Source organism: Muntiacus reevesi, chromosome 6, assembly GCF_963930625.1.
Source record: "Muntiacus reevesi chromosome 6, mMunRee1.1, whole genome shotgun sequence".
Taxonomy (NCBI): domain Eukaryota; kingdom Metazoa; phylum Chordata; class Mammalia; order Artiodactyla; family Cervidae; genus Muntiacus; species Muntiacus reevesi.
The window spans coordinates 108,153,103-108,165,873 of NC_089254.1; the positions used below are offsets into that span (position 1 = coordinate 108,153,103).

At 53.7% G+C, this 12,771-nt stretch overlaps 1 protein-coding gene across 19 annotated transcripts in view; it reads right to left on the bottom strand.

The window, feature by feature from the left end:
* The window catches only part of KMT2C (lysine methyltransferase 2C), a 255,413-nt gene that overhangs the window by 2,594 nt on the left and 240,048 nt on the right, over positions 1 to 12,771 (bottom strand). For 15 of the 19 annotated variants that reach the window (XM_065939515.1, XM_065939504.1, XM_065939514.1 and 12 more), the window contains 10 exons: positions 11,391 to 11,640; positions 9,492 to 9,631; positions 9,010 to 9,117; positions 7,049 to 8,168; positions 6,015 to 6,151; positions 5,057 to 5,199; positions 4,646 to 4,814; positions 1,061 to 1,177; positions 752 to 825; positions 406 to 514 (listed from right to left, as the gene is read on the bottom strand). In XM_065939515.1, the coding sequence (XP_065795587.1) occupies positions 406 to 514; positions 752 to 825; positions 1,061 to 1,177; positions 4,646 to 4,814; positions 5,057 to 5,199; positions 6,015 to 6,151; positions 7,049 to 8,168; positions 9,010 to 9,117; positions 9,492 to 9,631; positions 11,391 to 11,640 (2,367 nt within the window). Of the gene's footprint in view, positions 1 to 405; positions 515 to 751; positions 826 to 1,060; positions 1,178 to 4,645; positions 4,815 to 5,056; positions 5,200 to 6,014; positions 6,152 to 7,048; positions 8,169 to 9,009; positions 9,118 to 9,491; positions 9,632 to 11,390; positions 11,641 to 12,771 lie in introns of those variants that run through there. The other 4 variants (XM_065939518.1, XM_065939516.1, XM_065939505.1 and 1 more) reach the window with 2 other exon arrangements.

Genomic DNA, 12,771 nt, shown 5'->3' on the forward strand with positions numbered 1-12,771 from the left:
GAACCCGCCTGCCCAGCAGTCACTTCCCAGGGCCCCTGATTTCAGCCCCCAAATGTTCTCATCACGTCTGTGACCAAGTCGGGGAACACCAACGCGATGACGGAGGCTGATGGCCATCCTCACAGGTGGAGGGAAGGGACTCCTAAGGGAGGAGCCAAGCTCTCCAGAAACCCGCTCGCAGAAAATCCGGGAGCGGGTGCTGGTTCAGACTGCATACACGCAACAGGGACCCCGGCCCCCCGGAATTGCCGCCCACAGCCCCAGGGTCACCCGGCGGCCAGAGGCGCCAGCAGGGCCATCAGCTCCGCGCAGGGGTCCTTTGTAAGGGGGGGCCCCGCGGGAGGGGCGGGAGGGGCAAGGAGCGCACCCCCGGCGGCGCCTCGGGCGGGTAGGGGCGGAGCTTACCTCTTCTCCTTTCTGGATTCTCCGACTGGAGCTGATGATGATCTTGTGGCCGCGCTCGAAGGTCACCACCTCCGCCACGCAGTTGGGCGCACACGAGTGGTTGATGTACCTGCGGGCAGCAGTCCGGAGATGGCTCGCCGCCCAACAGCCGGGCGGGGCCGGTGCCCGCACTCCCGCGGCCCCTCCCCACCGGCCCGCTCACACCCTGCGCCCACGGACCCAGACGGCCGCACAGCCGCAGGACCTCAGCGCCCCGGCCGGCCAGGGAATTCCCGAACGTCCGGGGAAATGCTAAGGAAGAACTCTGGCCGGGACTGAAGGGCCCCACCGCCGGCCCCCGCCTCACCTGGCAGGCCCTCCCGTGAGCGTGGCGTCGATCACGTGGTCACTGTCCATGCGGAACATGTACACGCCTCGGTTCTGAAACAGAAAGCGCTCAGCGCCTGCCACGCCCGGTGGGGAGCCGCTCACCCCAGCCGGGCGCCCTGAACTGAAGCAACACCTGGCAGGTGCCTGTGAGGCCAGGCTCACTGGTGCCGGGACAGCCTCGCAGACGGTAACGGGGGGGAAATGCAGGCCTACCCAGGTGCGGTTTCCAGGGTCAGACCCGGCCCCGGCCCCAGGCGCCCCACGGCACAGGAGGGCGCGAGCTCACCTGGGACTCGTAGAGCTTCTCCTTCCTGTTGGCGACCTCGTTCCGAATGATGGTCCCGATGTACTCGATGACCATGGTGTGCTTCTCGATGTCCCGGGCAGCGTACAGGCCCAACCCCTGCGGAAACGCGCACGCACACCTCAGAGCCACTGGCTTCTGTGGACAACAGGTCTGCGTGCTCCTTCAGGCAAAGGTCCTGCCCTTGGTCACAGCAGAAGCCCCAGAAGACCCCACCTGAACTCACGTGACCTTTGTACTGACCTCGACTCTCATCTGGACCCTCAACACTGGACGATCTTCCCACCTAAAGTCGTGATATCACTCCCTTGTTTGTGTCTTTTTTTACAGTAAACCCTGAGAGCATTTTTACAAACTGTTTCTATCTGGCCATCTTCTCTCCTGGGCTTCCCTGGGGGCTCAGCTGGTAAAGAATCCGACTGCAATGCGGGAGATCTGGGTTCAATCCCTGGCTTGGGAAGATCCCCTGGAGAAGGGAAAGGCTACCCACTCCACTGTTCTGGCCTAGAGAATCCCATGGACTATATAGTCCATGGGGTAGCAGAGTCGGGCACGACTGAGTGACTTTCACACATCTTCTCCTGAACGTGGTATCACAACCAGATCCCACCAACTAAACAGGCTAATAGCTTCTGCTCTTTATTTTATCCCACCGTGATTTCTAAAAAGACATAACAAACTTATGAAGCAGGAACAGGGCAAGGGACTATTACAATGTGAGTTTCTGCATTCTCAACTGACCAGAAGCCCCCCACTGGACACAGGCCTTGTCGAGTACCATGGTTCGGGGGCTGCTGGGAGACTTTGGGGTGGGAGTTAACTTCTGAAAAGAAGCCCTCATGCGGTGTGTGTGTTCAGTTCCAGGTGTGACTCTGAGGTGACAAGGCAGGGCATACAGAAACCATCTGCATGGAGATGAGTGCAGTTCAGTGTGAGAGACCTGAAGATCACTGGAAATGAACCGAGAATCCAAGCAGCCAGGCACACGCGAACACTTCGTGAAGTAACTTGGTGGTACTGAAATTCAGTTTTATATGGATGGGTTTTATATTACTAAATGGTGCTCCCACAACTGGTTACTCAACAGGAAAAAAAAGAAGTCTTAAAACACAAAAAATAAAATCACTGAAACAAAAAGAATCTAATAAACTACATATGCAATCTACAGTCTTAACCAAAAATAGAAACTATAGAAAATTATATATGTTTGACTGTATAAAAATACTCATAATAAAAAACATTCCACTTACTGAGGTATTTTCCCCTAAAATACATCTTTTGCCAAATAGTACAAGTTCTTATAAACTGAAAAAATGGACAAAGGATATGAATATACAATGCAGTTCATAGCAAGCAAACACAAATGGAAAACCTATAAAGCTGCAACTGAGGGGACATCATCAGTCTGTGCTTGACGGGCTGGCAAAAATATAAAAGGGTCCTAGCACTTCCAATGGGAAAACAAGAAAGTTTCATACTCTGCAGAAGAGCATACAATTACAGCCTGTTTAGAAAACAGGCGATGTCTATGAAAATGAAAAGTACATGTACTTCTATGCAGAAATCTCACTTGGGGGCACACACCCCACAGAAGTGAAGTGACACGGGTATCTGTGCAAATCCTGACAGCAATGCTGGGAAAGAACTCCAAACAAAATTAATTCTCAGCAGCAGAGCAATGGTTTAACCTGTCGCAGCTCATCAATTTCACGGAAAGTAACAGAGCCACTGAAGAATGATTCAGAGCTAGAGGTGTATGAATACTAGCAAGAAAAGGAAGACATAGGAAAGTGCAGGTAACATGACCCTGCCTTCCCAGACGCACAAAGACATCTAGGTGCTGTTAAGACAGCAGCATGGGGGAAGAAACAGGATATTTAGTAGGTTGTTGGCACGATGACCTGGGAGGTAGACGGAAGGGAGGTAACAGACTGGAGGAAGCAAAAGGTGACCAGATACCAAGAACTCTCAAAAAAGATGACAGACTGAACACAGGTGGTTACAAAACCCTTAGCATGACTGAGGAGCAGGAAGTGAGGCGTGAACGAGCCATTGGGAGACGTCTTAAGACAGACAGATCACTGAGCACGAGGAAGCCGGCACGGCCAGGAGCAGCAGTGGAGCACTGACTGCCCCAGGAGTCTGAGACAGGCTCCTCCAAAGATAAGAAAGAGACTGTCTGTAATACGAACACAAAGCGTCACATGAAAAGACATAGAAGAAGGTGCAGACGTCAAGCAGGAGCATCTCAGAGTAAGGACAAGGAACCCGAAGACAAGACCAGACAGAGGTCAGAGCTGAGACGGAAGTCTACTCCAGCGGCACGAGGACCAGCATGGGCCCAGCTGGGGGGCCAGACGCGTGAGGCCAGGGACCACAAGCCTGCACTCGGGCAAACCCCCGGGGACGCTGGTGCTGGGGGCTGGGGCCACACCACGAGACCCCGATCTCAGGGACCCAGTGTTTGTGTAGGGAGAGAAACAGGTAGGACTTCGCAGAAGAATCAGCACAGAAACATTTAAGGCTGAAGGCCACACTGCTTCAGGCCGAAAGGATTCACCACTGGGGAAAGCAATGGGCCCACTTTGCTGAGACACTCAAATAGCAAGTCAAGAAAAGGCCCTAGAAGTTTCTACGTGAAGAAGAATGTGGATGAACACAGTGTGACGGTCACCTTCTACCCGAGGGACCAGCGTGGCTTGAGATGGGACTGCACAGGAGGGGCGGGCAAGCCTGCAGGGTGCCCAGAGGGGAGACGGGCTGTCACAGCCGGCCAGCAGAGCTGCGGTGCGTCGGAGCCAACTTCAGAGAGAAAAAGGCAACAGACCCTGACGATGCTTTGGGTCTGTACACTGAGGCCAACGCACAGAACTAGGAGTGGTGACCTCATTCAGTGACACAAGGAGCCTGGGGGAGAAGCTGGGCCCTGGGACCCGCCTCAGCAAGTGTGACCTGGGCCCTGGGACCTGCCTCAGCAAGTGTGACCTGGGTCCTGGGACCCGCCTCAGCAAGTGTGACCTGGGTCCTGGGACCTGCCTCAGCAAGTGTGACCTGGGTCCTGGGACCTGCCTCAGCAAGTGTGACCTGGGTCCTGGGACCTGCCTCAGCAAGTGTGACCTGGGTAAACTTGAATGCCTATTCGTCTCGAGATGGTTTTACCCGTTCCACAATCTAACCATCAGAAAATACATGATGATTTCATGAAAAGAAGGCTTCCAAAATTGGGCACCTTCTGAAAACATTTTCATCTGTACTTTCACAAGCGCCTTCAGCCCTAGTGAGCCTGCCACGGCCCCCGTGCACAGAGAATGCAGCGCTCCCTGCATCCCGTGGGCTCTCGGCTCAATGTGAGGACGTGTTCAGAGGCCAGCTCCCATTTGGGAAGAACAGCGTCTGCACCCTGAGACCGCAGATGGAGCGGCCAGTGCCCCGGCCTCAAACGACACCAGCCAACAGGGCGTCTCTCCCCGCGGCCTGCAGCCCCGTCTCACACGCCGGACGCCAACCTTCTCCCCTGAGAGGGCCCTGCCTGCCTCTCGTCGTCCTGGGCACCCAGCCTCCGCTCACCTGAATGCGGGACCGGGCCAGGTACACGTTGGACTTCCACTCGGTCTTCATCTTCCGGTACTGCGACGACTTGGAGTGGACGAACTGCTTGCTGTAGGGCGCGCTCAGCTCCCCCGTGACGGTGCTCTGGAAGGACTTGGAGGTGCTGGTGCTGTTCAGGGTGTGAGGCCTGTGGGGGGCGGACGCCGACAGGGGACACAAGGGAGACTGAAGACACCTCTGAAAGGGCCCGGGCGGGTCAGGCACACACACGGACAGCCGCCTAGCGGGGCCCCACGGCGAGGCCGCGCGGAGGCCGCACAGACACAGCCAGGGACAGCAGGGTTTGTAAGCAGCAGGCGAGTCAAGCACAGAAACCACTAGGAGGCCTAGAAACCCCGGGCTGTACTATGTGAAGTCAAAACAAAATACCTTAACACAAACCTCTTGACATGGGCACTCATTTTAGGTTCGGAACGCGCACAACCTGTGGGGTTGACGGCCAGCGGCAGCTCCATGAGGGGGTTCCGGCCATACCGGAAGGTGTAGTTTTCACAAGCCTCAACCCCAGGGAGCTGGAGAGAAGCAGAGACAGACAGACAGGTAACTCACGGGATCAAGACTGCAGGCAAGACAGACCAGCCAGAGCACGACCCAAACTCAAATCTGTGAAAACAACGTGTCAACATTTTCAGAACACCGGCAACACGAGGCTCTGTGTGAACAGGAGCCGCTGCCCTCAGAGCCTGACTATGGCGAGCTCACCACGGTCGGGGTCCTGGGAGTTAGGGTGACGGGAGGGTACCTCCTAAGATCACCTGTGTTACACGCCTTTTCTACAATCTATCGCCTGTGGACTGTGTCTGTGGGAGGCGTGACAGAGGCACAGCACTGGGGTAGGGTGTGACCGAAGCAAGTGGTGGCTTCCGGGGTGTCCTCTCTTCTCCAGAGGAAGCCCGTCAATGACTTTCTTCTTGAAACAGTGCCTTACAAACTACACCGTTTTCCATGAGCACTGCATGTAAACTCACTATCGCACATGTGTGGACACACAGGCGTCAGGGACTCGGGGCTCATGAACGCCAGTCGCGTGCTAGTGACCAACTTGGGCCTTGACGGGAGAGTGGCTGTGAACGCCGGGCACCAACCTGCTGCCCTGCAGGAGCTGGGCCTCATCCCACTGCATGACTGACACCCGGCCCCGGAGGCCCTGAGGCCTGTGACCTGCCTCAGGATGTCGACACGGACACAGGAGCGAGTCACGAAGGCCTGTTCTCTCAGGCAGGAGCTCATTACCGGCCAGCCACTCCCTGCAGTGTGGGGACCGTGCCCGCCCAGCCCGGGGTCAGGGGACGGGTGTGGCGGGGCAGGAGGGCGGCCCGGCACTCACTGACTCCGCGATCCGTGCCACCGCAGAGACGGTCAGGCCAAACAGGTCCTCCCCTTTCAGATAGGCTGGGAAAAGCTGCAGCATTTCAGATTTTTTCCTCACACAGGCCACGGGCTCCAAAATTTTATCCCAAACACCTACATATGGACAAAAGACATTTTTTAATGACAAACTTGCTCTCAGGTAAAGAGGAAAAACGATGCCATATAAAAACAAAACCAAAATGAAGACCCACTGCTCACAAAGACTTACCGGATCCAAGTAAAGCCCGTGGGCAGGTGTTACCTGCTTATCAGATGGCAGCAGTTTTTTATTAAGACTTTTTAGAAAGTTTTAGGGGAAAGAATATGCTACAGTCAGAGAATTAGACAATAAAGCTGGAAAGTAAAGTCTAACATAACTGAAATTCATGCTGGCCACTTAGCCTGTCAGATTTTCAAATGCTTAATCCACTTAAGTAACTAACATCTGCAGATAGATCCTTTCCTCTCAGAGTTAAATCAAAATCTGAAATTGATATTTCATTGGAATTATCTTCAGAGCATTTTCTTTAAAAAAAAAAAAAACAACTACTAAACTTATTTATAAAAAGCAGTTCTGCACCACTTTCTACATCAATAAAAACAACAATCTAGATTTAATTAACCTAGAAGCCAAAACTAAGTGTCTCATTTCTGGCTCTCAATTTAGTATCTGATGCTGCTGAGATAAGACAATCTGTACAATATGCTTTAAATGTGGTTCCCACCTTCTAGATTATGTTAAGAGAGCCCCTAAGGTGACAGGCAGTCTCTACCTAGAAATCATTCTGTCTATAAACTGCTAGAATTTATGTGCATATTCTGACACAGAGCAAGCCTAGCAAGTGCTTAGAGAACAGAGTGGGAAAGACAAGGTAGGACACAGGGAAGTTAGTCAGCATCTGTCGATGAAGGACGCACCCCCGCCGTTGGGAACCATGAACACACGTGAGACACGGGGAAACGCTGCCGTGAAGCCTTCACTGGCCTAAGGCTGCAGGGGCGGGGCCTGACCTTTGGGCGAGGTGTCACTCAAGACGAGGTCCTCATGGCCCTGCTCCACGACCCGGATGACGAACACGGGGCGGCCGTCCTTCTCCTCGATGGAGCAGAGGTAGCGACAGCGGCGGTTGGCGTAGCGCGTGCTCCAGTAGAGCCGGCTGGCCTCGTAGCCCACGGGGAAGAGCGCCGTGGGGGAGTGGAAGGCCGGCATCTGCTGCGGGAGCAGCTGGCCGATGGCGTGGAAGACGAGGCTGCCCACGCGGAAGGTGTGCTCACGCTCCCCACGCTGCACGATGCTGGCGATCTGCCGCACCTCGTCGCGCTGCACGTACACCCTCCTGAAGACGGCGAAATAGCTCAGCTCCTGCTCGTGGAGGCCCTTTGGTTTGTGCATGGGACAAAGCATAGTTTTATCTTTAAAAAACATGCATTGTGCTTTAATGGCGCAAGTGAAGTGATAAATGTTGGTGCAGCGGAACCGGTGACAGCCGCCTGTGGCCCCCGTCTTGTGGCAGAAGACGCACTTCATCTGCAGGCCCCTCCGCAGGGCCAGCTCCACGTTGATCAGGGCGCCAGCCTGGGTCTCATAGACCTCCGTGGACCAGAGCGCGCAGTTCAGGTGGACCCACAGGTCCAGGTCGAGGTTGAGCAGCCTCGCAGGCCCATCCGTCAGCCCGTCGCCCTCTTCGTGGCAGAAGCAGCACTTGCGGAAGTCCTTGGGCACAGGGTCGGGCTTCAGGGAGGTGCCCAGCCTCTTCAGGAACTCGTCGATCTCCTCCTCGCAGGGGGGCTTGAAGGCCCCCTTGGGGACCACGATGTGGATGCTCCACTTCTTCCACTTCATCCCCCTCCACTTCTTGGGGGTCGGCCTACAGTCTTCAAGCCCACCATGGACAGTCCTCAGCCGAGGCTTTAGCTTGACTGTGACCTTAAGCTCATCAGGCTTTGCCTCCACTTTGGCCGCTTCAAAAGCAGGAGGGAAAGAGATGGGAGGGGACGCCGGGGGCGAGGCTTTCTCCTGGAGCTGTGGGAGACAGTGCACGTCTAGCGTGGAGATGTTGTTACTGTACTGATGTGACGCTTTGGAAGGCAGCTCTTTTACAGGTGACTGTGGCAACGAAGGAATGGATTCCTGTGCCATCAAGAGAAACACGTAAGTCATTCCAAAGCTTCAAAAGCAATTCTGCCTAAAACAAGAAGCCAAGCAGTGGTTCTAACAGCGTGTTTGGGTCTGTAAGCAAGTGGCAAGGATGCACATAGAGGAGAAGTCCACACTGAGGCCCCCTGCACTGCATGCACGGATCGAGTAACGGCGGGGCAGGGCGGGGGGTGGGGGGAGGAGGGTTTCTCTACAAAGACTTAGCTCTGGAGAACATTCTGCTCTTTTTTCTGAACATTCTGCTCTTAAACTTACTTGGATCCTCCTGTTTCAAATCATACTAAACCCTGAAAACTCTGTTGCCACAGGAGCTAATTTACACAATGAAGCAGTGTTCTTTGTTTAACCAAATGAGAACTTCAGATCATAATCTTCTATGAGCTTGTCCTACCCTCTGAAATTCCTGTTTGTTCATCTTGGGCTTAATAAGTGGGCATAAATGTGAAAGATGGGGAAGATGTTCCCGTCAACAAGTTGTATTTAACTTGTTCTCAGAGGCTGCCTGGCTCCCACTGAGCCACTGAAGGGACTGAGCTGAAACAGAAGCTTGGTTAGTTTCTTTTTAGATAAAACCCACAGGTTCCCCCCACCCAGCACTGGTCTGAAAAAAAGACAAGTCTCACAGAAAATCCAGAAGCAGGCAGACACTGTACACTGACTTAAGCAACTATCTGGTGAAAAAAACAGCTCCTTCTCTCATCGAGGCTCATATATTTTGCAGTCTAAATTTAACTTGGCACTTAGCTTGAATTTTATCACACTGGGCACTACTGCTTGTTAACTAAGACTCAGACTGAGATGGTCCGCATCTCACCTTGCTTTCTGAGTTTTTTGCTTGTGCAGTTGATGAATAGAGAATAAAGCAGTTGTTACTACAGAAGACAATGTCCTTCTCCACTCTACTGGGGCCATCTCGGGAACCCTGAAAAGCAAAGAGAAGGGTGTGGGCAGCTCAACAAGTCAAAATTCAATGGAGAGGAGATCCACACAGAGTAGTTTCTGCTGTTGTTCTTGAATGTAGCAAAAAAGTAACAAGAAGCCGATATTTAGCATATAATATTTAGCCACAGAGAAAATACACTAACAAATAAATACTCTCCCTATTTCACTGTATTTAAAACTATGTGCTTCTCCCTGGATCCTACAGAACAGGCTGCTGTAGCTACGAGCACATCAGACATACACCAACGCTACTTCCAGGAGCAGGCGTCCAAGCGGCCCATAAGCGGGCTCCTCTGGACGTGGGAGAGGGCAGCGCCCAGGACACGGGGGGTCAGGGAGGGAACACCCGAGTACCTTGTTGACAAAGGCCAGATCTCTGGCCGACTTCCTCACGCCGCTCCCCAGAATGACCACTTTGCAGTGACAGCACCACTGGGGCCTGAGCGCCGAGCTCTCTGAGATACTGTGCCCGGCATCCTTGTATCCCGAGAGACCTGGGAACAGAGCACTGGCGTCAGCGACACACGCTGAGCAGCAACGCGGGTGTGAGGCTGCGCGTCCACCAGAGCGCGGCACGCAGCATGGCACTCCAGTCCTTTAGCGAGAGCCACCTTCTAGGCACTGGCTGTGGGGCATCTGTTCTGTGCAGGACGCTGGGGGACAAGGAAAGGAAGCTCTCCTCACACGGCTGGACGACACGGGGCTGGGAGAAGCGCGGAAGGAACCTGGGACACGCATTATCATCTCCGGTCTACGTGTGAATCCTGGACACACGCATGTCATCTCCAGTCTACGTGTGAACCCTGGACACATGCATGTCATCACCAGTCTATGTATGAACTCTGGACATATGTGTCTCATCTCCAGTCTATATGTGAATCCTGGACACACACATGTCATCACCGGTCTACTTGTGAATAATGGACACAAATGTCATCTCCAGTCTGTGTGTGAACCCTGGACACATGTGTCTCATCTCCAGCCTACACGTGAATCCTGGACACACACGTCATCGCCGGTCTACATGTGAACAATGGACACACATGTCATCTCCAGTCTACATGTGAACCCTGGACACACACACGTCATCGCCGGTCTACATGTGAACCCTGCACACACGTCATCTCCAGTCTATGTGTGAACTCCAGACACATGTGTCTCATCTCCAGTCTATATGTGAACCCTGGACACACACGTCATCGCTGGTCTACATGTGAACAATGGACACACATGTCATCTCCAGTCTATGTGTGAACCCTGCACACACGTCATCTCCAGTCTACGTGTGAACCCTGGACACGTGTGTCTCATCTCCAGTCTACACGTGAATCCTGGACACACACGTCATCGCCGGTCTACATGTGAACAATGGACATGCATGTCATCTCCAGTCTATGTGTGAACCCTGGACACACGTGTCATCTCCAGTCTATGCGTGAACTCTGGACACGTGTGTCTCATCTCCAGTCTACGTGTGGAAGTGAGTCGGGAGGGAGAGTGCTTCTGACACAAACTGTCTCATGGAAGGTGAAGAGGCTCACGCACCAGAGTCTCACATGAGTGCAACAGGAAAGTCACAGAGAGATTCGGGGCCAAGACAAAAACTAGGTCAGGACCCGGATTAGAAGGCCCGAGGGCCCCACAGAGCGCAGCGCTGGTGTGGCCGTGGAGGCTCACAGGGAGAAGCAGGGCAGACCGGAGTGACCGAGTGGCCGGAGCTGAGGACTCAGCCTCTCCCAGGGAGGCTCGAGGGCGAGGCCCGAGCGCGGCTGGGCTCAGATGGCAGGCGAGCACGAACAAGACACAGGAGCCTGGCGAGTGGAGAGACGAGGGACACGGGGCAAGGCCAGGAGGGGGGGCCTCGCACGGCTGAGGCAAGGGCCACCCCTCTCGGCAGCGGCAACGGTGCTGGCATGCCTGCGGGAGAGAAGAGCCTGGAGACGGCGTGGAAGACAAGGAAAAGGACGCAGGTGGAGACAGCCTATCTGCACCCTGGGCGCAGGTGGAAGTGGGCAGGGGGGTGAACAGGTCTGGGGGTGCACACTCAGCACCCCGCTGATACAGGTTCTACTGCATCCCCAGGCAGCGCAGTTCAGGTCACCACAGAGGACAGAACACATGGGGGTTAACCCACCAAGGACTGGGGGCCAGCGTGGGACCTGTTATTTGGTAAGACTGAAGTGAGATTGTACAGGAGGAGCGTGACCCTGGCGTCAAGAGCGTTTCGAGTTAGTGACACGTAAACCAGCTCACCATTGCTTGCCGGAGGGAGCGGCGTGCTAGGCTGCTTCAGGTGGAAAGAGCTGGCTAGCCTGGGAGGGCGCGCAGATCCTGGTGGAGGCCCACGAAGAAATACACGCTGTCGATACTCCAAACCTGGGTTTACTCTGTGGCTACTGACCAAACCCATGGATGGAACATCTGGAGCATTACTAACCTCGTAGCTGTTAGGAATCCGAACATGGAGGAGGTCGGAAAATGCAGCCACAACACTGCTAATGTTCTAGAACAAAGGCAAACGCTGCGTTACCGCCCAGAGGAACAGAGGACACTGTGGTAACACTCACGCCGGGACAAACGCATACACTGCAAGCAAATCCAGCCATTCTTATTCAGACCTGAGAGTCTCAAGTGGAAAAAGGGTTGTGATGGGTCAATATCCAAATAAAGCTCTCATGAAACAAGGAGAGATCCTCGTACAGGGGTTCCAATTAATGTTAAGTATCTGTCAAGGCATTAAACTGTTTTAGAAGTTTTAGCACAAGCAGTGAGCTAATAAGCCTTGTCATGGTTTTTACAGCTGGTCAGAAGCTTCCTTTAAGTGGACTCTTGCAGCTCTGGGCAGAAGTCGGCCACAGTCTATGAGAACACACCACTGCTATGTTCTGTTGACAACCAAAACACCCCGTCAGTGACTATGTGCATGGCTGCCAACAAAACACCTTCAAGAATTGGGAGAGTCCTCAGCAATGTACTAATGTCTGATACGGGAACTGGAACACGTTCGCAGCTGATGATACAGTTCCTCACTGCTTAACCGGCTGCGTGAAAACCGTCATCAAAAGAGTGCTCTCGAAAGAGTGTTCCACATACACACATACACACTCTAAGGAGTGCTTCGTACACACACATACACACTCTAAGAAGTGCTCCGTACACACACACACACACACTCTAAGGAATGCTCCGTACACACACACACACTCTCTCTAAGGAGTGCTCCGTACACACACATACACACTCTCTCTAAGGAATGCTCCATACACACACATACACACACTCTCTCTAAGGGGTGCTCCATACACACACACACACTCTAAGGAGTGCTCCATACACACACACACACACACACACAGAGTGCTCCGTACACACACGTATACACTCTAAGGAGTGCTCCACACACACACACTCTAAGGAGTGCTCCATGCACACACACACTCTCTAAGGAGTGTTTCACATACATACACACACACTCTAAGGGGTGCTCCATGCACACACACACACTCTAAGGAGTGCTCCATACACACACTCTAAGGAGTGCTCCACGCGCGCGCACACACACACACACACACTCTAAGGAGTGCTCCATACACACACTCTAAGGAGTGCTCTGTGCGCGCGCGCACACACACAC